The 27,343-nt window shown below is 41.6% G+C and overlaps 1 protein-coding gene across 1 annotated transcript; it reads right to left on the bottom strand.

Moving 5' to 3' along the window:
• WDR44 (WD repeat domain 44) lies at positions 1 to 21,421 on the bottom strand. Its single transcript, XM_026038994.1, has 20 exons — positions 21,345 to 21,421; positions 15,265 to 15,298; positions 13,434 to 13,508; positions 12,279 to 12,909; positions 11,927 to 12,057; positions 11,746 to 11,838; positions 10,615 to 10,751; positions 9,753 to 9,836; positions 9,348 to 9,454; positions 8,265 to 8,416; positions 7,359 to 7,497; positions 7,199 to 7,263; positions 6,077 to 6,190; positions 5,469 to 5,591; positions 4,551 to 4,742; positions 4,279 to 4,380; positions 3,028 to 3,143; positions 2,288 to 2,415; positions 1,499 to 1,630; positions 1 to 1,074 (listed from the first exon to the last, which is right to left on the bottom strand). Exons 1-20 carry the CDS (start codon positions 21,419 to 21,421, stop codon positions 980 to 982), a joined length of 2,727 nt encoding a protein of 908 aa, XP_025894779.1. The 3' UTR covers positions 1 to 979.
• Positions 21,422 to 27,343: the final 5,922 nt, after the last annotated feature.

Genomic DNA, 27,343 nt, shown 5'->3' with positions numbered 1-27,343 from the left:
AAGTGTGTGACCAAGTTTAATGATATACATGTTCTCTAAAACACTTGACCATCAATAACACTTCATGGGTTAGGATGCCCAGAATGTTACTTCATAGGTGTTTTCTATGCATATTTACAAAGACTTTCAAAGTTCAGTGGACTAAACAAACAAGAACTTAAAACTTTAAGCTACAATGCTTAAAAAAATGTAAACAGTTTATTTTACATAGTTGTAAAATATAAGAACTTTCTAATGCAGCTTAATTTTACCTGGAAGGTGAATATAGCCTGGTGCCCATCAACAAGGAATGAGAGAATTCTTTACACATAAGTATTGTGCTCCAGTGTGCAAAAATTATATATAAAGGAATCTAAAGTCCACAACAATTAAAAGACAACAAAAAATTTCATGTCCTGAAGTTGAGAAATTTATAAAAACATTTACACATGGTTCCTGACCCATCAAAAACTTGCATAACTTAAAATTCTGAACATTAGCTACTGCAAATTCAAGATCTTTCTCAAATGGAGTTTTGTGCAAAGATCAAGCTAGATCATTTAGCATTTTTCCAGCCATCCCTCCACCCTTCCCACCCCCATTTCTGACATCTAGTGGCCACAGGCATCACTAAACTCCTTTTGATATATGTTCAAATTAGTGCATGTAACCAAAAGGCACACACATGTGTGAATACATTTAGTGCAGAAACCTGTGCATGGTCACAACTACACCGCAAAATAACAACTGCTCTTAGAAAGTTTACAATGTCACGTTTGGCAGGATTATTCTTACACATTCTGTTCTATTCTACAAGCCCCGACGTTAATAGGTTGTCACTGCTTCCAAAGGATCCAGTATTTGAGTAGCTTTAAAATAAAGATTTTTAAAATAAATCGGCCTGTAACATTATTATATTAGATACTTTGCTTTTGCCCACATTATTTATGGAAATTCAACCCCACAGTACCATAGTTTTATGCTGTCAGTTACAAAACAATTAAGATACATATTTCTTTTTGTTAATGAAAACTTTGATTGCTCCAGTAAAGTCAGCTGATAAAAGCACTTCCGTGTGGTCCGTCTTCAGAGCTCCTTAATAAGGAAAGAAAATACACGGTCAGTTTTAAAGTATCAAGTTTCCAGTTAAGAGTATCAGCGTGACACCCTTCTACCTCTATCACCTGCCTGTTATCAGGCAGAAGAAGCATCTGAATTTCTAGGAGAGGGACTTTTTATAAAGTGTGGGTATAGCTCTACCTCAAAATAGCTCAGGTGTAAAAAGAATACTGCTAATATACACAGGATTACATCTGTGCCCCTCACTTCACACATTTTAAGTGTTTTTAAGAATGTTGTCAAAATATTCAATAACTTAAGTACAAATATAACCTTGCAAGGATTTTTCTCCTTTATGAACCTCCCAACTTGAGAATGGTCTTTATAACCTTTTCCATCTCATACAACATTTAAGTCTTCCTGTCAGTTGGTATTAAGCAGAGCTTATCTTAACACCTACCAGAGGGTATGGTATCAGATGCTTCAGAATCTTCTCCCTTACTTTCAACCTCTTGCTTTTCAGAAGTTTCCAGCGACACCATCAAACCAGGATTAGGAGCAAAAATTGCAGATGTGACCACTGCATTGTGTGCTTCAGAAAAAAAAAAATCAGTTTTGATTACATTGTTTCAAGGAACTGCTAATTTTATAAGAATAGCAGGCATAAATTGAAGTCTCAGGAATCTCAGTGCTAGTGACACTAGATAAACTCATTCAAGGAACAACTGTCCTCCTTTTACAAGTCTGTCTATCTCAGAAGTTCATACAAGTCTCCAAGCTGACTGCAAAGTGTTTGATACAAACATGGTCCTGTATTTTTGGAAGGAGAAAGAGAGGTTGAGGGGAAGAAGGCAGGACAGCACACCAGATATGGGTGTCTTTAAATCCTGCAATAAAAAGAAAAAAAGGCCTTGCATTTGCTTTCAAAGTCATAATATGGAACTTCTAATGATGAGTATTTTGAGTAGTCCACTCATTATAATAATCAAAGATTCTAGATGAATATAATATTTTGTTGTCAGAAGTTGGACTAGCTCTTAGCTACTCAGACTTCATGCCCATTTCTTCCTGAAGGCAAAGTTTTCTGACAAAGTACACTCATTAAAAACACAAGTTACTAACATACCCTGCTTCCAGAAAACTCACAATTTGTTCAAGCTAAATAGAACTGTTTGGAAAGTTCTGTGTTTTTTTTTTTTTTTTTTTTTTTTTTTTTTTTTTTTTTTTTTTTTTTTTTAAATTCCCTCACCTTTAATGCCTTCCCAGAAGTCATTACGGTCTCTTCTTACAGATGTAAACTTGCTCAAATCATGGTACGTACTCCAAATATAAACATATTTATCTTCTGAACCACTTACAATGTAGGTAAAGTCATGGCTGTGGATACAAAGACAAAAAGCATTACTTTTAGCTGTTTCAAAAGCTCTTCCAATGGCTTTCAAGAAGCTGTCATTTTACAAATGTGAATCAGTCTAAATTCACAGTCTAATTTGATCCTTTGCATTAGCAACTGCAGCTCAGAGAACATGTAGTCCTTTTTAACAAGGGCACATGCAGACTCCCTGACGCTCTTCTCCAAAAGAAAAACAATCCTCTAGAAGAGCACACAACTGATATAAGAGCTTGATTTCACCATTGTGCACAGCTTTCCTGCAGCTTCTGATGATGAAGGGGATTATTCCAACAGCTACGCTCAACAGGGTCTTTAGCTGCAATTCGCTTCTGTTTTGGATTGGAAACTGTGTGATCTGATATGAAATGTATCTTGTAAACAGTTCCCATTGCAGGTATCTTAGATTCACAGAGGTAGAAAGAGAAAGGCATCCTCAAGAAAACCAAGTAACTGCACAGACCGCAGCCTTCACAGTTACTTTGGTATCCTAGTCATTGGCACTGCAGAAGCTCAGGTTCATACAAGTCAAAAGCCTCTCTACTTCACCCATTGTACTACTGAAATCCAACACCTCCATTGCCACAGAACTTCCTTACCTAAAACTGGCTTTGATTTGACTGCTGCTGTTGACATAACCCTTGTATTTCATGGATAAAGACAGATCCCTTAGGTCATACAATCTAATTCGGGAATCATTTGATGTCACCAATATCTAGAAAGGAAATAATGGATATTTAAAGTGGAAAACAGGAAGAACTATCAAACTGACATGCATAAGGAACACCACAGTTCAGTCAGGATTCCGAGTTGTTTTATGAAAAAATATAAAAATTTATGTAGGCAAAGGACAGTCCCAAAGCAGCCAACAAGTTGTAGAACAATGACATTCTTTCTGGTTTTGTGACAATGAACAGAAGCCAACTTCACTATCGGCCAAGAAAGTAAAATTTGTACCCAAAGAACAGTCAATTTGCAAGGATATTTTGGAACACAATCTACAGAAATATAGCAAACAGGTAGATAGAGGAAGTCATGACATGTCAATCAAGACAATTTAGATGTCACTATGAATAGGGCAGATATACCAGAGCAGACAGAAATACTCAGTATTTCTATTTACCTGTTTTATTCAGTTGTGACAATCCTTGAAACTATCAGATTACAGAATTTCCTATTTGCTTTTGAAAAATTCATTGAGCTGTGCTTCCTTAAATGAAGGAACATGCCAAGCACAGCACTTCATGCAAGCCCAAAGAAACTAGAGATTTCACAGAATCACAGAATATTTAAGGTTGGAAGGGACCTCTAGAGATCATCTAGTCCAACCTTCCTGCTCCAGCAGGCACACCTACAGCACGTGGCACAGGGTGGCATCCAGGCGGGTTTTGAAGACCTCCAGAGAAGAAGACTCCACAACCCGCCTGGGCAGCCTGTTCCACTGCTCTGTCACCCTAACAGTAAAGAAGTTCCTCCTCACCTGGAGACAGAACTTCCTGTGCTCCAGCTTGTGGCAATTTCTGAATGTCTCTGGAATCAATTCAGTTACATGAGTACCAGTGACCAGAATACCATAACAAGAAATAACAACTGGTAGTTTACTACTGTATTAAAGCCAGCTCTTTATCCCAAATAACACCTGAAACTTTCTACACAAGTGAAAAACTCTCCATTTTTCATGGAAAGTAAACTGTAAGCATTTTTTCAATTTGCATTTAACAGAGCAAAATGTCATCAGGATACTGCATAACTGCAGAATAATTTTTTTTTAGATTTTTACTTAAGTGAGTAAAAAGTGCTTTTCTTTTAGTACTGTCAGAAGACTGGAGCAGCAGACTGAGATACTGTACCTTATTTTCTCCAGGCAAAGGTTCAATGCCCGTGATTTTTCTTCCAACTCTGTTTCGACCTCTGGTAGAACGCACATGTATTTGGGTATGGTACTTCAAGTGCTGAAAAGAAATTAAAACATATCCTTGAATAATTACGTAAAAGTTTATTTTCAAACTTTTTTTGCTTTAAGCACTAAGAGATGTTTCCCAATACTTACACAATAAGCATAATCTTAAGCCATTTGCAACTTTACAAATATTTTTCAGTGAGAGAGCCTCAAGGTTTTTACCTCCGTGTCATAGAAGATGCATCTTCCATCATATGTGCCAATGACTGCATATTTGCCATTCTGACAGAAATTAGCAGCTGTAATCAATTTTGTCTGCCCATCTACTTCATTCCATAGTGCCACTTTTTTGTCAGGAATGTTCCACAGTCGGAGTTTCCCATCCAGGGAACCACTTAAGAAGTACCTGTCATCCTGAAAGGACACACTGCATTACCCCCAGCGTGTGCTATATGTATCCCCTGAAGCATTTCCTAGAACTTTACTGCACCATTTCCAAAAAGAATTCCCAGGTGAATTCACCATGTCTTTACCAGTCACATATGACCATTTCTAGGAATCACTGAAAAATGCTTTTTGCTCTGCTTGACTTTCATTAATGTTTATGACGCTTGGATTCAGGTCTTCTGTTTATTTGTTTATAATTGTGAAGATGGAAGGGACCGCCTGAAGTCTCTCATTCAATCCTCTCTGCCCAAAGCAAGGGCAATTTCAAAGTTTAAATCAGGCTGTACAGGCTCATATCTAGTCAAGTTTTGAAAGTTTCCAAGGAGACCATGTACTCACCAGACAACCTGCTCTACATCATTAAACTCACCCCTGCTCACCTCCCCCAAATACCTAATCGCAATTTTCACTTTGCAACTTCTGACTTTTCAGCAAATCACTCAAAACTACACCAGCTGTGAGGTCACAGCCAGAAGAAAATTCATTTGCAGTATCATGCCCACAAGCGGATAACCCACAGGAGCAATCCTCTGGAAGTTTTATGAAGATGAACACCTGAAGTTCTGGAATATTATTCTACTGAGACATTTTAAAATGTCTCAAAAACCCATTTTATTTCTTTATTTTTAAATATAGGGGGGAGAGCTCTTGCTGTTTCAAATCCTCCCTCCCGAGATGAAAAGGAACACTTACTCTTGGATGGAATGCTATAGCAGTGACAAAGTCTATGTGCTGGAAACAGCAGAGACATTCTCTTCTTGATATGTGCCACAGTCTGACAGTTTTGTCCATAGAAGAGGAAAGCAAGAAGTAGTTCTGTTGGAAAAGAGAATTTTGAGGTTAATAGATAAAGAGGTAACAAGTATAGATTTTTATCTCTAGTTTTTCATCTTTAGATACATAACAGGATCTTTAGATAACTTACATAACAGTAACTTTAGAACCTGCATGCTTTGCATGAAACGAATGAAGCACATTGAAGGCAAGAAAAGAAGTTAACACTGTAAATCACACAATAGCTCAGGGGAAATTCCTTTCCTTCTACTCTAAACCGTAGAACTTCATTATTCAATAACAATGGTAATAATTACTAGTGTGATTTTAAATAAAACTTAATGAAAGAACATTAAGTTCCAGAAGTTTGTTCATTTTATTCCAACTATAATAGCTGGGATAAATCTTCTCTCAACAAATCTTAACTCTAACTGCAATAATTATTTAGATATATAGTTCCAACAACAACTGAAAAAAAACGAAAACAACACAAGAGGACTACACAGTCATTTATCAAGGTGTCTTACTTTAGACCAGGAAAGATCAAGAAGGTCTGCAGTATGTCCTTTGTATTTGCAAAATGGTCGCTGACGAAATGGGGCATTTTTGTCATCTGGGTCTTCATCAACTCCACTGCAAATCTATCAGGTAAGTGTTCAGAAACATTAGAAAACATTAGCTGGAAATACTACAAATAATTCAAAAGCAATTACTGCTTATAAAAGGTACAAGGCCAATAATAGTTTGGAGAACAATTCCAGTGACATTAAAATGAATGACACAGTAGCAACAAAGTCATTTCTCAAGCACAATGGGCTGTGATGCATTATCTTGAAATAACAAAATTAAGCTCTACATTTTCCATCAATGCAGCTTTTATTTCAATGGGATAAGGTTAAGATAGCAATTTAAGCAAACGTTTTAACATCTGATTTTGGAACAAAGTATAACCAACTTTGAAAACTGTATTCTAACAACAGTGGCACATTTTGACATTACTGCTGAAAACTTGGCTTAAAAATGATTGTCATCTGTATTCATTTCTCAAAGATCAATTAGAAAATATATTAATTTTAACCTAAGTACATTAAAGTATCTGAACACTCTACAACTATACTGTTCTAATACTTCTGGTTGTTCATGTTCCATTTTAGTGCATCCAGATGTGAAATACTAAAAAAGCCTTATTTTAATATACCGAAAATCTCATTGCTCAACTTGGCATTACTCAAAAATGCCACCAAGTCAGATGCTAACCTTAAGTAATACTGTAAAGCAAAACACTAGGATTTGAAATTTACCATTTCCCCACCCCTTTTAGTAGCTCTCAAAAAACAATCCACTCAGAAGAGCTATCACTGTGGCTAGCAGAAAGCCACAGTGAATATACACAGATTTTACAGAGCATTAAGTTTAGCTACTTTCTTGCTGGTTTGTATTCCACACACGTGAAATAAGTGTTCTACTCAAGAAGTCTATTAGTAACACAGCACACTCACACTTTAGAAGATATCAAATAAAAACTCTTTTGCTCTCATCAATAAAAGCAGTATGTGTTTCACTGAAGACATGAGGAGCTGACATTCCAGATCAGTGCAACCCTCCCTTCCCCAAAGTAGTCTCCCCCTGCAAACATCTAGTGTACTCACCCCTGCATCAGTATCAGACTTGGAAGAATTCAAACTCTCTTGAGACGGGGAGGGAGAGACACGGCCTAGAACACAGGCAGAAACCCCACGGTCAACTCCAAATTCCTAAATAAGTATAACTTGTAGAATTTTACAGCTATAGCAATGCATAGAAGGATACCTTCTGTGTTGTATTTCATTCGCATGTTATTGAAATAGTCAAAAGCGTTCTTTAAAACCCATATTCTCACTACATTGTCCTGTCCTGCAGATGCAAGTAATCGACCGCAGTGAGAGAATTTCATCGTCCATACAGCACCCTGTCAAAATAAAGAGTTCATTTTTTCAGCTTTATGTGAAGTGCTTCTTCCCATACCAGAAAGCCTTTCTATAACGTTAATTGACAAGATCTAGTAACTTTACAAGATCTCACAAGTCAGACATTCAAACTGTAGATCAATGCACTGAAAGGCAATTACTAAAACTGATTGTTTGTGCAATAGATTTGCAGAAACACATAGAATAAGCATGGAATTTTTTACTGTAGAAAATAGGACTGTTTCATGGCTAGCTCTGAAGGATAAGCTAGCATTATAAAACCATTGTTGTAAGCCATTCTCCTTAGCTTAAGGGTTAAAATGAGAGGTTTAATTACTGTCAGATGGTTTCTGCCAGCACAAAAAAATCAGGGGAGTCTGGAATTCTAGAATCCATTTCAGATTCTGCAGGGGAAAAAGCTCAATTCCAACCCTGAAAAATATGTAGCTTTCTGCCTTACAGCTACCTCTTTGTAAACATCACATCCCAATCTTATCCTTATCATTGCAATCCACATATCCATTACTGTCTCCCCACTTCCACCTCCAGAACCCACCTAGTAGTTCTATTCAATACCTGGATTCATACTGCTTGCACTCACAACTGGCAGATTGTTTTGCTCACTGCTGACTGGGTCAAAACTTGAACTGGCTGCTCTGTGCTCCACAGCCCTCATTTCTGGAGGACATCATGCAGATCAAAAACTTGAAGCTCAATCTCAGGGTGAACAAATTCAGCAAAATCACAAACAAAATTTCTTAAGACTTACCATATGCTCTCCACTGAGATCCTGAACTACTTTAATTTGTTCAAAATCATAGGGACCCTTGAAGCCATGTGCTGCTTTGAACTTAACTGGTCTTGTGTATGGCATCCCTTCATCATCACTTGAAGAAGGATCATCTTGATCTGTATGGAAGACTAAGAGGAACACAAATTTAGAAGTATATTGCAGCAAACATTTACTCTGATAGTCAACATTTGCTCGTGCTTTCTGATAGCCGTTCAGTCTTGAATTAACCACTCTCTATAGTCAATTTTAAGATCTTAAAGCAAGACAAGGGTGCCGTTGCATCCAGATCTAAAAATACATCTAGTTTTCGGTTGCAGTGAATACACACACTCAACCAAAATAATTGCTATCATTTTTTGTTCTGCTCCACTTATTGCATCAGCTCTCGCATTCATTAGACCCTGCTCTGAGTCATTTCTGGCAGTTTAATAGGTACTGAAGAGCAGTCATTGCATTTTATGTTTCTTCCCATTGAATGTGCTGAAATGGCCCAGTAATTAGTCCCTGGAGGAACTGAACAGACAAAAGACTCGGAGTGAACAGCCACTGGCAACGGGGAATGCTAAGGTGCAGTACTTCTATGTTTACTTTAGTACTTATTTCAGCCTGTTAGATTAGCTTACTGAGGTACTAGAAGTCTGCCTTAAAGAAGGAATACTGACGAGAAAAGAAGGTTCAGTTTTGACTAGAAAATCTTCTAAAAGTTCAAGCCATGTGAGAATTCTAACAGGGGCATGAGTAATCAGAAAATCGTATTATTACACAAAAATTATGAAGAAAACCCCCACTTCTATTTTTTTCCAGAAAAGCTTTCCAAAAAGTTTACATTTTGATATCCAGACAACATTCTAACACAGGAGAAATTCATTAACTGATTTGGCTGAAGAGGTGCCTCAACTACCACTTTAAAGGATTCATCCCTGTAACTCGACAGTCTAAGAATGTCTACTAAGCTACAGGATTTAGCTTTAAGAAGCCACATTACGATCAGCTACATGCAGCAAATGATGCCCCTCAGGTAGCTTTGATTAAGGGGGGGAGAAGGGGAGTTTCACTGACCTTCATCTCGAACACTCTTAACTTTATTTACAGCACGTTCCCCATATTCCTCAGCAAGGTGTTTTGCTCGCTTTACAGATTTACCCAGGAACTTTTTCAGTTGGGTCCTTAAAAACAAGGGTACTTCTTTCAGCATATAATACTCTCAATTTCTTTTTTTTTTTTTTTTTTGCTATTATGAAGTTATGATTTGAAATGCAGTACTCTTTCTGTTATTGCTTCTTAATAGGCATTTAGCATAACAGCAGTCACAACCTTCAGTTTCATTTCAGAACTATACACTTACATAGTTTCAGTTATGACTTGCACTTTAAGATAATTTGTTCAAGAATCATAAAGGGAGCCTTAGCTTAATAAAACAAAGCAGATCTGTCTTATTTGTAAGGACATGAAACAGCATCTTACGTTTTTTGTTTTAACCTCCCTCCATCCGTATCTGTTTGCTGTGTCTGCATTTTGTCTTCATCATCAGACTGTGCTGCGTCATTACTAGGAAATATAGAAGTGATCAACATTTAGCACAAAACCATAATGAGCCTAAAGACAGTGAAACATTTTTAAGGGAGGATCGTTATTTAGAATCCATCTATAGTCCTTAACATGGTGCACCAAAATTATGTGATGCAGCATATTTTGCAGCAGTGCAAGAGAGTAAAAAATGTCTGATTCATTTCAAATGCTTAAACCTGTGTTTTAAGTGTTTAGAATAAAATAATTTTCTGATGTTTAAGAAACTTTTCTTCTATTACAGCTCTTCTATTACAGTGCACAAATTTAGCTGTAAACATTACAATGATCTAAAACTTCACTGAGGGCAAAGAAAAACCTCAAAACACTCAGCTATGATGCCTGCTGACCTTCACAGCACCAAGATCTACAAAATTAAACACTGAATAAATTCACAAGAGGAGTTAGCATAAACAAAGGACAGTACTTGAGCATAAATTGTTTTCCATTCTGTTCCAAATTAATGCAGTAAATCTATTACCAGATCTAAAGTTCAGCTGGATTTTCAGAGATATTTACCAGTCAAGTTCCAGCGATATCAATCTTCACTCAGCTTAAGATACTAAGATTCACAAAACGATTTTGCTGCCTCGGTAAATATCTAGTTTAATGAAATTTGGGAGTTATCACTTATGTTAGAGACAGTAAGTAGCAAATAGGTTGGGACTCCCTTACATACATACAATAAGCAGTTTTCATGGATGCAGAGAGTATGAACATAGCACTACAGGAAAAATCTGAAAGCTTTTTTCTTTCATACCTGACATATTCTTTAGTCCTCCTCATAATATGTAAAGTCAGGGGATTAATGCCTGTTGGTAACTTTTCTTCTGCCAAACTCAAAGGTATTTCTTCACCTGTATCAAGGTTTTTTATCATTACACTTGCTAGAATTTCCTATAGAAAAACAGAATGTGAAACAAAGGTAACTTCATTAAGCCACTCGAACTACAACAAGCCACAAATCTGGTCTTATGGATTGTCTTAATAGGAAATTCAGTGATTCATAATACGTTTACATTACAAAGACTAAACTTACAGGAAAAGGCTTATGCTAAAATTGTCATTAGTATGTTAACATTACCATAATACTTTAGCAGCTATATGCAGATTAACAGTTACATGTCATTAAAAGCTTCCATTCCACAAATCTGAAATGCAGCTATGTGGGCATTTGCCATTTCCTGACACCTTCCAGGCCAATAAAAAAACATACGTAGCTGAAAGATTTTGGACCCTTTCTTTTTTCAGTTACTCTAACAGTTTTAGCTCAGATTTAGGCAAAGGCCAACTTTAGGGAAAAACAGAGGAAAATAAATTTAGACATAGCATACTACACAAAGGTAACAAGTTTTTTCCTGGAGCACAAGTATACTACTGAACAACCCATTCAACATGAGCAAAAAAGCTATACAAATATAAACACACAGCTGGCAACATAACGACATCATTAAGATTAATGGAGATTATTAATTGAAGAATCCTCTTTCCAGCTCAAGGACCCACTTTTTATTAAAAATTATTCCTTTCTACTAACTCTTCCCCCTTCAGATGCACTGACAAGATGCAATGGCAATACCAAGTCCGCTGGCATTCCCTCAACCTAAAGTCTTGTAAAATATTTGTCTATCTGCAATGCAACTCGCAGCATTCCAGATCTACCTCAGCTCACACCCTCAAAAATCACAATACCTAGTGACACAGAGACCACAAAGACTCTACACTGGAGGGACAGCATGTTCTTTTTTGCTGGTCAAGACTCTGGTGACAACACAGTGTTTGGAGTGCCAAGAATGATCTGAGACTATTCCAATTCATTCAACAGATCAAAGAAAAGTCAGACACAACCACACACAAGAAGGAATAATGTACAGATCATAATCACTAATACCTCATCTGTGAGCTCTCTTCCAGAATTAGACCTTGGTCTTTGTGGCCCAAGTACTTCGTTCGTTGTCTGCCCATCAGCTGCTTTCCCATTTTCCTGAAATTTTGCAGACACAGAACATGATCTCCACTGTTGCACAGAAAGAGTTACAGGCAGTCTAAGAGTTATAGCTATTTCTCAGTACCTGTGCAGTAACTATTTTATCTCCACTAGTTGCACTTGCCAAATCCAAAGAAGGCTGAGAATCTTTGGGCATGCCCTCTGTCATTGTACTCGGAGTTAAGAGACCACCAGTTGCAAAATGCTCTCGAGGAACTGAAAAGAGACTTCCTGTTAGTAAGAACAATGTAACACTAGCCATAGGTAGGCTAGAGCTTAAAAAAATCAGTCTTCAGTAAGTCTGAAGCTAAGACATTTATAGGATATTTTGCTTGTCTACCAGCCAACTAGCCTGAAAGCAAGAAATTTAATGATTCTTTAAGCAGAAAAAACAGTAAACCTGTAGAAAACTAAAGCAGTCTTAATAGAATACTTGCCTTCTAAAACAGGTTTTTGTACTTCAAAATCCAGTTCACTCTTTTTCTTCCGTGGTGGTGGGGCAGGCCGGGCAGGTGGTGGTGGTCTTGGAGGAGGAACGTTTGTTGGAGGTGGTGGTCGTGCCGGGACAGGCTTCTTTGTACTGGCAACTATATCAGGTTCTACAGTAAGTTGTCTTGGTGGTTTTGCTGGAGGCATTTCTTCTGTTGTAGAAAGGTCTTTGGTCGTTATATCTGAAGCCACTTGTTCTAAAGCATTGGTTTCTTTCTTGTTTGTTACTTCCTCACTTTTTGATGTTTCTTCTTGTGCTACTGTTTCATTGATTTTATGGTCAGCTGCATTAGTACCTTCTGTAAGTTTATTAGTTTCCTGTTGCTCAGAAGTAAACAAAAGCTTCCCAGAGGCCAATTCAGTGTCCTTACACACACTTTGATGCGCTGGTTCTCTAGGATCTTCTTGTAATGATATTTCAGTAGATAATACTTCTGGAATACTACTAATGATGCCTGCTCCAGAAATCCATGCATTTTCACCTGAAGATGGAATATGCAGTTCTTGTCCTCTAGAAACTAAAGAATCATTCTCTAGTTGTTGTACCTTCTGACTTTCTTCTATAATACTGTCAATAATCTAGGGGAAGAAAATTGTAATAAAAGAAAACCATCTTACTATTAAGTATCAGGCATTCCTGGAGGGCACATATAACCTGGAGGTCTCTATATAACAGCACAAAAACTCTTCAATTGAAGAGTTGCTTATATATAAAATAATTTTTTTTAAAAAAAACACTGGAGATTAGAACCTGAGTGCAGAAATTTTCCATGTCTGAAAGATAAGACAAAGTGAATAGTATCCACTGTGTTTTATTACTCTTTAATAAACTTTTGTTTTGAGACAGGCAGTCAGGCAACAAAAGATGCTTCAGACATTCTTATACCCAGCTATAAATTATGCTGATAAATTATTAGACAAATAATTTAACAGTGAACCCCCCAAAAGTCTGAAAATACTTGTCCTGATATTTATCCTTTAGAGGAACAGCCTTAGTGTTTCCAATACATTCCAATCTATGCCGGTTTTGGGGCAATTAGCATTCTTAAACTATTTAATCCTTTTAATACTACATGGAAAACTTAGAGCAATATTTAACTTACCTCTTTTGAATCATCTTGTTTCATTTCTTGTAGGGAGGCTTCATTTCCAACTTTGTGTAGCTTGCTGTCGGTATCCTATATGAAAAAAGACATAAAAAGTTAATAAAAAGTTCTTGGATTAAGATGAATTAACAATGAAAGCAATAACCACTTAAACATAAAAACCTTCTGCTATATTTTAACGTATTATTGTTTAAACACCTGACAAGAGTAATTCATAGATTATACCAGAAATACTTCAAACCACCATATACATAGACAGAGCCTGCTCAGTGCCAAAAGGAAAAGCTGCTCCACTCCTCCTGTCTACAGAGGACAAACTTCTCTATTTCTGTTGAGGCCACCAGTCATTAAACCTATACCGAACTACAGAGGTCACCTTTAGCTAGTCAGTCACAAACAACCTACTTTCTATAGCATATTAAGTACTATAGGACACATGAAAAGCCCTAGGTAGACATCCATTTTAGGGAGGTTTTGACCTCAAGAAATGTCATATCAAGCAGGGATGGCTGTAATTACTAGAAAAATTCCTTTGTCCACTCCTCCCCTTTCCATAAAAATAGCGTTTCTAATCTAGATGTATGTTCTAATTTGCTTAATCATCAAAATTAATGTCCAAAGGAATGACAATTTAAATACTTAAGCTTAATTCATGTCTACAGAAGCCATTTTATCAATTGCTATTGACATCAAACTCACATCCACTAAACTTTGGACTTAAGTATTTCTAACCTGCTCCAAGACAAACTATACCATTAGTCACACATTCAGGGAACTGATATGATACCAAGCAGAGAAGTAACTACTTTCTTCACCTCCAGAAACTTAGCTTTGAGTGATTTAAGATACTTGAGAAAAGAATCCTATATGCAATATACACAACTTTGTAGATGAAAATTCTCATTTCCATTAACATAGCAAGTTTTGAAGTAAATTGGCTGCAGCACGTTTAGTCAGAAAATAAGAGAAAATATGGAAAATAATTTAAACCTTTGTTAAAAAGCTTTAAAATTTAGTATTGTATTATTAAAGAGACATGAAGCAAAACAAAATAAAAGTCTGTTTCCAAAAGATATCACTGTAAAAAGACTACTGATTCACTGACAGCTGGAGAGCAGAGTTCTATCACTTAGTTTCTATCAGTATTGACTAATCACACATTACTATTTTCCCTATGAGGGCCCAACAATTTCAAGACGATGTCAAGTCTTCTTCATTCTTTGTCAGAGGGCAGCACAACACCACCTTTGCCCCCCTCTAAGACCAGGCAACGGATATTATCTGAACAACATTCCGGCTCCTAACCTACTCCAGTGTCAGATTCTGCTGCACTCTTGCTCTGCACAGATGCAGCATACTAATTACTTGCGTGGGAAGGGGCAAACCTGTCTCAATAAGCTAAATATAGTGTTTTATTTCCATATAACCTAAGGGGGAGGTTTTCAAGTACAAACACTAAGATTTTTCTTACTTAGATGACAGAAAGGAGTAAAGTCAACTATTTCATATAAATCAAGCCAAAATTCAAGTGCTGTAGAGACTTGTTTATTACTCAAAATCACTTGAAAGATGATAGTCTAATTAAGTACAGCTCCAGCTGCAAACATAAGTTTCAGAGTAAAATTAGCTTCAAGACATGTTAACATACTCTAAAAAAAAAAAAAAAAGCTGGAATCTCAAGAGACATCAACACAAATGTTCCCTTTAGAAAGGAAAGTCTACAATTTCACTTCTGTGTATATGTTAGAATATCATAGGTACGTCTGCATTTGGGAAAAATGCTTTATGTTCTTCAATAAATATTTCTTGGTCTTATTCAGAAACATACCTTAAGCACATGAGATCCAACCTTTGTCGGTGACCTGGTGGAAAGAAGATAGATTTAGGCAGAGCTCTGAGGGGAAACCAAAACAAAAACACACTCATTGCAATAAGCTTCATATTAAACTGAATCTATACGGCAGTTTTCCTCCGCAGTGTATGTATGTTTCCTACATTGTATTAGGAAAGCAAACGTTTCTGATACTCCTCCTTTGTGCAAAAGGCTCCAGTTGGTGCCAAACTGCTCTGATAGAAACAGACCCCACAGCTCAATCCCCCCAAATTTCTCAACAGTAGTTATTAAATTCAGGCTCTTGCTACCAATCATTATACTCAGCACAAATAAAAGCATCTACATTGTAACACCAGGTAACCAGTGTTGCACTATGTATTTTCTCAAAACACACTCTGAAACAGCTATGGTATTAGCATTTGTTCACACATAACCTTTTAAGCTCAAGAGAAGAACAAGGTATCTTAGGGGACTGGTATCAAATAATTACTTCTCTCTAGGTCACCGATCAAGTCTAACCAGCAAACTGTCAGCTTTTATTACATCCTGAACTTGCTTTTTCACAGGATCCAGATTCAATCGAGTCACATTGCTGACTTTGATTAATAGGATCTTATGTGACTATAAGGAAGTTTGTTGGTCACAAGCAGAGAACAAACTACGGTTTCTACCTCAGAGGTTGTATGCAGCCTGGATTGCAAACATTCAAAAGGTTTGTCGAGTTCAGTGATGCTTTACAATTTACATCATTTTGTACTAATAAACTATACAAAAATAGAAATCTGTCTTGTTTTGATCTCCAGCCTCCAAAATGACCGTTTGGAGAGTTATCACCTTCCAAAAAATGAAGTTAATTCCTTTTTCATTTTTAACCCATCACTGCTACGCCAAAAAATGTTTCAGTGCTGTTTACAATCTGAAACTGATTTGTGGAGAGAGAGAGAGAAAAAAAAAAAAAAAAAAAGCTTTGCAGATGAGCTTAAGTAATCAAGAAAGTACAGTGGACTTAAAGTACAGTGACTTAAAACTACATATTTCTGTTCATATGCATACGCTTGAGACAAAGTGTATGTATCCATTCTAGGAGGAAATGCAAACTCATAATTAAAAAAAAAAAGTAAAATCAGAATTTTGACCTGAACAGCAAACATGTATCTTTCATTTCCCACATCCATATTGTCAATGAGAGTCAGAAGACCTGCCTGTTTTGAACTTCCAGTTACTGAAACTTTTTCAATTGCACTACAGCCTCAAGGATTTCAATAAATACAGCAAAACCTGCATGTCATTGTTTCCTTAAATTCAAAATACTTCTTCAGCAAGAAAAGAGTTAAAATTATTATAGTATTTAGGTTTCAGCAAGCAGGGTCCCATTGTACCAATCACTGTTTAGACTTTACAACCTAAAGATAGCGCAAATGCCTCGACCCACAAGTACATACCTTATAGCTATTTATTGAGGCACTTCCCACCCATTACCAAGTCACTCCTAGTACAGGCAAGTCATTTCTGTACCGCTAGCACAAAATTTCAGGTTCAAAAGACCTTGTTTCCATTTCTAACTTCTCTGGCTACATAATTAGTTTCCTGGAAAATCTGCACACAAGCTAAAACAGATGTTATTACCCACTCCCATGCATTGCTCAAATGCCTTAGGAAAAAGCTGCTCAAGTGACAAAAATTACTAAAACACCGGCTACAGAATATGAAACAGTACCGAGAGCTTGATTATCAAATATACAACACTTACGTTAAGACAAATCTTTGCAATTGAATTACATCCTTTTAAAACATTCCAAAGCTTCCACTACAGTTTGGCAATAACACCGAATCAGTATATAGTATAACCATATTTAACAGCTTGCCTGAGGAATATTTGAGCTATGTGCATGCAAGAATCATCACTCCCTTATCAAAGTAATCTCTAGTTTCCTGTGTGCTGTTATATTTTAAAACCAGAGTATGTCACAGTAGTTGAAAACTGAAGTCTCTTGCAATTTAACATGACTCTGCAATGATCTTTTTCCCCAGCACTTTAGGTTGCCGGTCTTTTTGCTTCCTACTTTTATTGTATCTGTAAAAACTAGTGTCTTAAAGTATCCAAAATATTTCTCCCAACTCCCCTCTCCCCCCCCAAAAGAATCCTACATATAGAAGCAAAGGTATCTAAGATGATTTGTTATGAAGATCATGATCAAACGTGATCCTGCCTGGGAAATTCTGTATCTTTACAGGGTTGTCAGGGATAATGTGAAGACAGACACACTACAGAAAACTTCAAGCTGATACTTTATTTTCTTGTCATGTAGCATTTAGTAAATAATGGGATTACACATCTGATAAGAATGGATCCTAGAATAATTTCATCTGAAATGCTTTCTATAACCTAGATCTTCTTTTGCAATACTGTCCATGATAGCAATAGTTTAACAGACGGGATATTCAAGGTTATCTATAAAGATCAACGAGGGCTGAGAGGTAAGAGAGGAAGGGAAGATCTATTTTACTTGTGCAAACATACTATATGTCAGAAAGCCAGGTACATTCCCAAAGAACGTTATGTTTGCATTTATTCAGTCTTCAAGTTCATCCTGATTGGGGTTAACTTTCCTAGAATAATATATATCGTTACAAAGAAGTATGTTAGCAGTGAAATGGTAAGAGTGACTGTTCAGCGGCAAGCTGCACAGCAGACACACAACTACAGCCAGCCCAGTAACCATATTTATTGCTTTTCTTCACTTCGCAGAGGCATAGCGTATTTTCCTCTCTCTATCTTCGGGCTGGCCTGGAAGCTACAATTATTCTTGATGTAGCTCTCTGTGGCAGTCCACACTTTTGAACCACAAGGATTCATCACTGCAGTGCCCTCTCGGCTACCCTTGGAGAGCACTCAGGAACTTCAGCTAACTCTGACCACAGAAGCTTGTCTGCAGTGCAGCAAGGTGCTGCACTCCATGCTACATCTATTGGCTGCCAAGATCATTTCTGGACGTTGGCTAACATATACACACAGGTAAAGTTTGTGCTAAGCACATCTCATGTATCATCAGGATACAACTTAGCATTATCTAGTTTCCTACAGAGAAGAAAACTCAATGCTTCAGGAGAAATGGAGAAACAATTTCAGAAAGATAGGATCACTGAGGTTAGAATTCAAGAACTTTAATTATGGTACTAGAGGATATTTTCTCAGTATTCACGCTGTCTCTTGGATATGGCACCTTTTATTTGGTTTCTTGAACAATTTTTAAGCTAAGAGTATACTACACAAAACCAGTCCTGTATCCTTAGACATATGATATTCAAACTGTTGGGCAGATCTTCATTTCAGAGCGGGTGGCCCTTTTTCATAGCAGATAGAAAAGGGTCAGTCACCTGCTCGCATCTCAGCAAGTGTGCCTTACTTCATTTTTTCCTCTTCTCAAAACTCCATTGTCCTTTGGGGGGTGTTCATGACTCCAAATTTCACTGTTTTTTTTCTCCTAGACCTCTACCGCAGTTACAGTCTCTTGCAAAGAGCGTGACAGAAGACACCTGCACATAATGTGCACACTGGTGCTACATTTTCAGCCTTCTTGGTTCTTTACTGTTATACTAGTGCTGCTATCCCTGACTTGCTAGTGAAAGGCAGTAAAATAGATGCCTTCATTGACAAGTCTACACAAAACACAGATTTCTTTCTTTATTTGGGGGGGGGGGGAGCAGGAGGGGAGGGAAGAGCAGAGCTAATTTTTTAAGCTAACAAGAATAGACATGGGCGGAGATCCAAGAGCACAGTTACACATAGAAAGAAAAGCGTACAGCAAAAGTAAAGCATGCAGGCCTAGTCATGGAGGATGCACTAGTTTCCAAACATCTGGTTGAACACACTTAGCTCTACAGGGTTGATGACTTCTGTGAGATGATCTCAGCCAATAAACATCTGAAATAAACATTCTGTAACAAGTTCCATAACTTTTGCTAATTTAACGGTAAATTACACCAGTTACATATGCGTTTGAGGATACAGACAGGGTGTTTTCCTTGACAAGCACCTTAGTCTCAGTACCGGTTTACTTGATGATCGCAATCCAAAGCTGACATCAATTTGAAAACCTCACTCCTGCACATCACCATAGTCAACTAGTAAAAATTATTAAATAGTGGACAAGGCAGTAAGCTTGCATACATACTCAGTTGTCACCACTTTCAGAAATTCTGTATCAGCAGTTAATAAACTTCCCCACACAGTTCTGGGCAGGATGGAGGAAGCTACAAAACCCACGTAAAATGCCCTTATGAATCACAATGAAAAGGGCACCTACACAGCTTTGGAAAAATTGGCTAGAGTAAATGCTGCAGAGGGGTGGTGGTGGGGAACAGAAATAAGTTTAGAAAGAATAAATAAAGAAGGACCTCCAAGCATTTCTGGATTTTTTTTGTACATCCCAATTCGTACTACACATGCAGAAGCCTCAAAACTACGATCAACAAGCCAGCTTCTGAGAAGAAGCACACACACAGACATGAAATTAGCTCGAGACATCTCAAAGTCTAGAGAAAAATACTCTCCATATTGTTAGCACTGTGTTTGGTATCCAGACTGCACACAAAACCCCTAAGGTCATCTCCTTACTTGATTCGAGCAAGTTGAATTCTAGTGATTTCAGTCAATGCCACATTCTTGTAGGTTATGGAAGAACAATACAAAAATAAAAACACATCTTGAATTTTAATTTCTAATGCATGACTTGATAAAAGTTAAATTCTGCTTAGATATAGGTGGGGTTGGTCTTCAAAATCAGACCACACAGTATTATTTGCATGAAATGCAAGCTAGGATGCACAGTTATTACACATTACACACAGAAGGCTACTAACATTAGCACATACCTCAAAAACACTAAGCTGTGGCTCCCTTTGCACCTGAGCCAGATTTAAGGGCCCATGTTTACCTAAAGATCTATTTTCTCCTTCCTGCCTCTCCTAGTCCTAGCCACACAAACGCAAATCCTGACCTTTCTGTTAGCTGAACACACTAAATAGTTCTGTTGTTTCTAGTTTTCTTTTTCCAATCACTGTGTTAAAGCAACACAAAGACAAGTTCAATAATCGCCAGGGCAAGGTAAGCAGCTGCAGCAGGACCCCATTTCATGTGGTCATTTCAGTCAGAGCAGGCTGCTGGTGGGGCTCACTATACCTTGCAGAACTGGATGCCAAGATATGCTTTTCAGGAGGCTGTTAAGAAGCTAAGTTCACAAGCGCTTTGCCACGGGACGTGTGTGCGAGCAAGACAAACGCAGCCTTCCCTTCATGCTAGGCACTCAGCAACCACTTAGATGCAATTATAACAAGCATTTAGTCAATTATTAAAGCTGCAGATGGGGAGATCCCACCACCTACTTTATTGCTCTTCACACAGCTACATGAAACCTCACTCTGTGTGAACAAGCGATGGAGGGATGTGGTGCAGACTATAAAAAAACACAGAACTGATACAACTCTACCTATAAACAACTTCGCTATGCAGCTGGGGAGACAGATTTATATTTTAAGAAGCAGGAGTGTATCTGGCCACACCGCGGCACAGGGGCTCGGTGTGGTTTGAGGTAACAGCAGCAGAAATTCAAATTATAAGGGATGGTTACGGCTCCCCTACACCAGCCCATACGATGCTCGACGTACAGAAGCTCAACTATTAGGAAGGCGCCAGAAGTTGCTTCGCACGCAGCAACAGTTCGTCTCGGAAGAAGCCCGTCTTCCCCCAAAATCGCTTACTCTTGACAAATTTCAGCTCCGCCGCCCGGGCTGCGGCTCGGCCGCCGCTCGCCTCCCCCGCGGGCCCGCCCGTCCGGTCGCACCGAGATAGCGGCCCCGGCCGGGCTCGGGCTCTCCGCATCCTCCCGCGCCTCAGCCTCGCTGCCCGGGACCCGCGAGCCGAGGCCGCCTCTAGTTCCCAGCGCCGCGCTGGGGGAACCGGGGGCGGCTCCCCTGCCCCCCTCCGACAGCTCCCCGTAACGGTCGTAACGGTCGTAACCGCCCCCGCTCCCCCCTCCGCCCAACGGCGCTGGGGGCGGCCGCGGCGGACTCACGGCGCGGGGGAGGCGCCCGCCAGGTGCACGTCCTCGGGCGCGTCGTAGAACTCCTCGGTGTCGCTGTCGGAGGCCATGGCCGGGCCGGGCGGGGCGGCCGGCAGCGCAGCGCGGCCACCGCCACCTCCGGGCAGGGCGAGCGCGGCGGGCGGGCGAGGGCCGCGCGGCTCTCGCGAGAGCGGCGCTGGCGCCGCCCCGGACCGGGCGGAAGTGCGCGGGGAGCTGAAGGGAAGGGAGGGAAAGCGGCAGCCCAACGTGAAGCCGCGCGCCGTGACGTCGCGTGACGTAACGGGGCGGGAGAGAGGGGGAAAGGGCGGGGCGGAGCCTCCCCCTACCCGCGCTGGGGCGCCCCCCAGCGGCCGGGCAGCGCGCAACCTGCAACCCCCCGCAGCACCCTGCACCCCGTACAGCCTTGGAGCACCCCCCGCACCCCTTGCAGCATCCCCTTGCAGCATCCCCTGCAGCACCCTGCACCCCTGTGCAGCCTTGCAAGCACCCCCTGCACCCCTTGCAGCACCTCGCCCTCCTTTCAGCACCCTGCACCCCTGTGCAGCACCCTGCACCCCTTGCAGCACCCCCTGCAGCACCCTGCACCCCTGTGCAGCCTTGCAGCACCCCCTGCAGCACCCTGCACCTCTGTGAAGCACCCTACATCCCTGTGAAGCACCCTGCATCCCCTGCAAAACCTTGCACCCTTGTGCAGCACCTTGCACCCCCTGCAACACTCTGCAAGCCCTGCAGCACCCTGCACCCCCTTCAAGACCCTGTACCCCCGTGCAGCGCCCTGCACCCCTGTGCAGCATCCTGCAGCACCCTGCACCCGCTGCAGCACCCTGCACCCCTGTGAAGCACCCGTCATCCCCTGAAAAACCTTGCACCCCTGTGCAGCATCCTGCGCTCCCTGCAGCACCCTACAGCCCCTGCAACACTTTGCACCCCTATGCAGTGCTGTGCACACCTGCAGCCTTGTGCAGCCCTGTGCACCCCTGGCAGCAACACCATTCTCCTTGAGCAGTTCTCTGCACCCCAACCTGCAGCAATATCACGGCCCCCAGTTCATCCTGTGCAGCACTATGCCACTGCTGCAGCATCCTGTACCCTCTTTTACCCCATGCAGGGCCATGGACCCTTGCAGTGACACTGTGCACTCCTTGCAGTGACATTGTGCATGACAGTTCACCCTTTGCAGCACCCCCTGCCATAATGTGCACCCCAAAACAGTGCTGTGGACCCCATTGCAAGATGTGGGCTGCAGGGCCACATCCCAGAGCTGTGCAGCCCCAAGGACATCGTGGGAGAGCCCTGCCATGAGTCTGCAGCAGAGGGGACAGGCCCTTGCTTGTCCTTGCTGTGCCCCAGCACCTTGGCAGTGCTGTCCTTGTGCTTCCAGCCCCTGGCACAGCCCCAGCCCATTCTCCGGCTCCAGAGAAGTGCCGTGAAGCAGAGCAAGGAGGAAGGAGGAAGAGGGAAGGAGCGTTGCCACCACGAAGGGAGGAAAAGCAGCCTCATTCCTCCACCACGAAATGAGGAAAAGGAGCAAAAGGAGCACGGCCACCGTGCTGAGCCCTGCTCACTTCCCTGGGACCTGCTCCTCATCCCTGCAGCTGCTGCTCTCCTTCCCTTCCTTCCCTTGTCCGACCCCCAAAAAGTAGATTAGGAGATGCATAAACCACCTGCAGCCCCAATAAAGCAACCAGGGAGCTTGACTGCAGTCTGTCTCCTTACAGCCCCAGCTCAAACTAGCCATGATTTCAGAAAGGTATATGTATATTTTTTCCTAATAGTTCGGCTGGAGGGGGAAATCAGAATAAAGTTAATAGTGAGAATGAGATGAGAGGGTATGAAGATATCCCAATAGATGAACTGCTAGGAAATGTCAAAAGGATTTTTTTCCCAATTAGCATCTGTAATCAACATTTGAAACCAGTAGCAGGAATTAAATTACATAGTTCCTTATTTGGTTTTCTCTGTATTTTCTTTCCAGTAATTTTTTATCTGATCTTCTGGTCGTTTTTGTTTGGCCGTTGAGTTATGAGCCATCGGCCAACAACAACGTGAAGAGGAAGAGGCTTCGCTTGGAAACCTGCAACGTTTTCCCGCTGAATATCCGCACAGCAGTTAGTGCCTGATTCCAAGACAAAGCAGGATCCTCTCATTGATGTTTGCAGAGATGACAGTCTCTGACACCCATATGCCAGGTGTGTGCAAGCTTGCACCTCCCATGCATGCGTGCACAGTGTGCAACCACATCCCTTTATTTCCCTAAAGAAACCCAAAATATCCACCATGCCAGCAGAAGAGTCAGGGAGCCAAAAGGTAGACAAAGTTAAAATGAGCAATTCTTCTGATTCTAGTTAAAAAGAGAAGCCCAGGGCTCGCTTGCACCTTGTGCTTTTATGGTGAAGAATTTGAGCAAAAAAGTGCAGAAAATTACGGACTGGTGAGTCACTGTTCAGCGTTTCTGCTGTAGCCCCCAGCCAAACACAAGGACTGCATTAGTGTAAGTAGGAAGGTCTCTAAATTATTGAAGACAAGAGTGGTGCAGCCTGCGCGGGAGCCACAGCCCTGAGAGCAGCTCGAGCCGTCAGCGACCCGCAGCAGCCGCCTGGCTTCACATCTGGTTGCACGGAGGAAATTGCGGGATTGAGGAAAGCGCACACGAAAGGGCAGTGAAATGATGGATTTTAGTCGGGTCTGCAGGGTGGCCTGTGCTGGGCTTACCTGCAGCTCACTCGCTTGCAGTGCTGAGGCTGGCACATGTATCTTGCAACCTCTGTGAGGCCACATCAGCATCCCACCGTGGTGGATTTATGGCCTCTGCGAAATATTAGCAGCCTCCTGATGCATCTGGTTGCCTGGGGCCATAAACTTCCATAGCAAAAATATATTTTTATCCTCACATTAAGAAATGAAGGGTGAGAGGTACATCTAGAGAGAACTTGTTCCTGCTCCAGGTTGAACACCAAAGCTGTGGCTGAACCAAGAGCTGCACCAAGGTCCTTGTCATCTCCTCCTGGGGCTTAAAGGTGCCTCTCTGCGTGTCCACACTCCCCTGGGATATGGAGGCTGGTGAGAGGAGGAGGGATGGGATGGCCCGAGGTGACAACAACCATGCGGGGCTGTGATGTGGCGGTGCCACATGTCAGCTGCGAGCGGGTGACACCGAGCCCGCGTGGCTGGAGAGCTGCGCGCCCGGCTCCCTCGCAGCCCCTCGCTGTGTGTCCCGAGTCCCGATGGCACCAGGCAAGCACCCTGAGCCACGGCTGACTCAGTGCCAGCGCCGCCGGACCCGCTGGGGCTGATTCACACGGGTGCTGGCAGTGGTGACTGTGCGGCGCGCGGTCTCCTTGCGCACCGGGCTGGCCGCAGCCTGGCCCTGTGCCCAGCACATGGGGACACGGGGACAGCGGCGTTCGCTGGCTGCTAATGGGCTGGTGGGGCTGCAGGACCGTCCTGCCGGGCTGTTATTTCAGCAGTGAGGAAAGGGGTTTGCATTCGTGCGGGTTAGGAGGCTGGCAGAGATCGCCTAGGTGTTGCACTCCAGATGCTGCACTCCAGATGTTGCACCCAGATGTTGCAGTGCAAGTTAAGCTGCAAGTCTCCGTGAACAGCGGCTATTCCCTCATTCTGCAACTAACCCGAAGGTGGGGTGCAAACACGGGGTCCTCGACTGGGCAAGGAATGGTTGCAAACACCCTGTGTGCCTCTCTGGGGACCCTCCCAAGGCTCAGGCTGCTCATGGGTTCATATTCAGAGACTTATCCAGCTGCTCTGACTTGCTCTACATCATCTGCACGCCAAAACACACCCGTTGGATTACCCAGACCCTTTCTGGTATACTGGCAATTTCTGCAGCACAGCAAAGCCAGGAGTTGGACTCCCCACCAGAGACTGACTCGTGCCCCTCATCGTGGTGCTCTGAAAGACCCGATGGAAGCCATATGTGCACAAAGCAGGGGAATTTGCGCTTCTCGCAAGGAAAAAATGCAAGCCGCTGGCTTTGAACTGCGCTTTATCAGCTTTGGAAAGATAATGAGCACTTGTGAAGATTAAAGAAGTAAATGTAAGCATTGATGGAATCAAAAAGAAGCAAGCAGCTTTTACTAACGTGGTTTTACAAAGCACTCTGGGATTTGAACGCAAGAGTGAGAATAGAAAACAATATTAAAGTGAGCTAATCACTTTGTATGTGGTTTCCCTATTGGATCCGGATGCAAGCCTGAATGTGAGAAAGCTCATAAAAATCAGCTAGATTGCTGAAGAGATAATAAGACCACAAATGATTATCGCATCTAAAAGCTCTAGCTTTACATGCCCCATTAGCATGAAGCCAATTCGTTGTAAGAAAAGTTCTGCTTGTGACACTGGAGTGTTGTGTCCAGTAGCCACTTGCCCGGGCGATGCCACCCTAGGGTGGTGCAGGAAAAGCCTGGATTTATTGGATTGCAACTCTCAGGTCAATGCCATTTTTTGCTGGGACTTTTCCTAGCTGCAACATTGCATTTTGGATTCCTCCACAGACCACTTGCAGTAGAGACTCTAAGTTATGCAAAGGAAAGAATACAGATATTTCAATGGTGAAAAATGGGGCAGTTTTGGTCACAGACACATCCACCAGCGTGTGTATTTGCACACCTGGCTGCTGGTGGCCATGAGAACGTGCTGGAGCCGTTTCCTGCACAGCTGGAGCAAATCCCTGGAGAGGGGGAACATCTGCGTGTTCCCAACAGTGACCGGCATCATGCAGAGCTGGTTTTCCCATTCTGGGGAAATTTTTCAAAATTTCACACATTTTTGTACTCAACCCCAGTCCAAAGTCCAAAATGGGGGGAAATGGAAATCTCATTCCTTCTGTTTTGAACAGAGCTCCATAAACCACATGGCCTTATAGGCAAAATAGGTTATTTGAAGGTCTTTGTTTAGATCTTTGTTCTAAATTTACAGCTTTTGCTGGCTTGAAATCAAATTTGCATAGTTGCTTATATACAATATTTTTCCCTCTCTAGATTTAATTTTAGCCTCGTACAGCCAAACGTTAAATATGCATTACGAAGTAATTGAAATGTCAGAGTCCTAGATGAAGCTTCTCCGCTTGGATGAAATTAAAAGGCTTCTGCTTCCATCCCGGCTTCTAAGAGTGCAGCGGGAATGTTTTCTTACAGCGGCAAAGCCAGAATTACAGGTTAGGCTCCCAGTTCGGCTGCATGACTAACACCAGGAAAAACACGAGCAGTTGGAGCTATTACAGGATGAAGACACGAAACAGGGAGGGAGACGTAATTTATTTTAGCTCCATCTGTCCTGGAGGGAAATCTCCTCTCCAGCTTGTTGGGTCCCATGGCTCTCGCAGGGCTTCTCTGCCCTTTCCTCCTTGCCATTGTAGTCGCTCCAGGGCAACATTTCCCAGTTCCTTCCTTTGGCTGGACCTGGAAAAGGACAATAAATAGCAAGGCGAGTCTATTCTAAGCAGATATAAAGTCCTCACATCCGCGGCACATTGCTAAAGTTATCCAATAAATTGTTCTCGGAGTATTTATGGGTGTAAAAATGATTTTGCCAGCTCCTGCTGGCTTTTCCTGTGGAATTTCCTCCTTGCAAGGGTCTTTCTTCCCTCCTTCCCTCCCTGCAGGTTATTCCTTCGGCTGGAGCAGAGCTGGAAATGCAACCACTTTTGATGTGAATTGAGAAGGAAAAAAAAAAAAAAAGAACGGAGATATTTAGATATTTTCAGGCTTTTGGGAAGGTGGGAGGCAGGAAGGACAGGGACGGCAGCAGGGACCCTGCCAGCTCCAGATGCGTCCCCAGACGGTGGCGCTGGGGCCCTTTGCAGCAGGCAGGGCTGCAGCCCAGAGGTGCAGGACGGTTTTAACTAAATCAGCCAAGAGGCAACAAAAGGTCTTTGTCCTTCTCTTCTCTTCTCTTCTCTTCTCTTCTCTTCTCTTCTCTTCTCTTCTCTTCTCTTCTCTTCTCTTCTCTTCTCTTCTCTTCTCTTCTCTTCT

This window comes from Nothoprocta perdicaria, unplaced genomic scaffold (genome assembly GCF_003342845.1).
Source record: "Nothoprocta perdicaria isolate Ctin4 unplaced genomic scaffold, notPer1 scaffold_22, whole genome shotgun sequence".
Taxonomy (NCBI): domain Eukaryota; kingdom Metazoa; phylum Chordata; class Aves; order Tinamiformes; family Tinamidae; genus Nothoprocta; species Nothoprocta perdicaria.
Note: the sequence above shows the minus strand (reverse complement) of the source record. Positions and strands in the feature narration are given on the sequence as shown.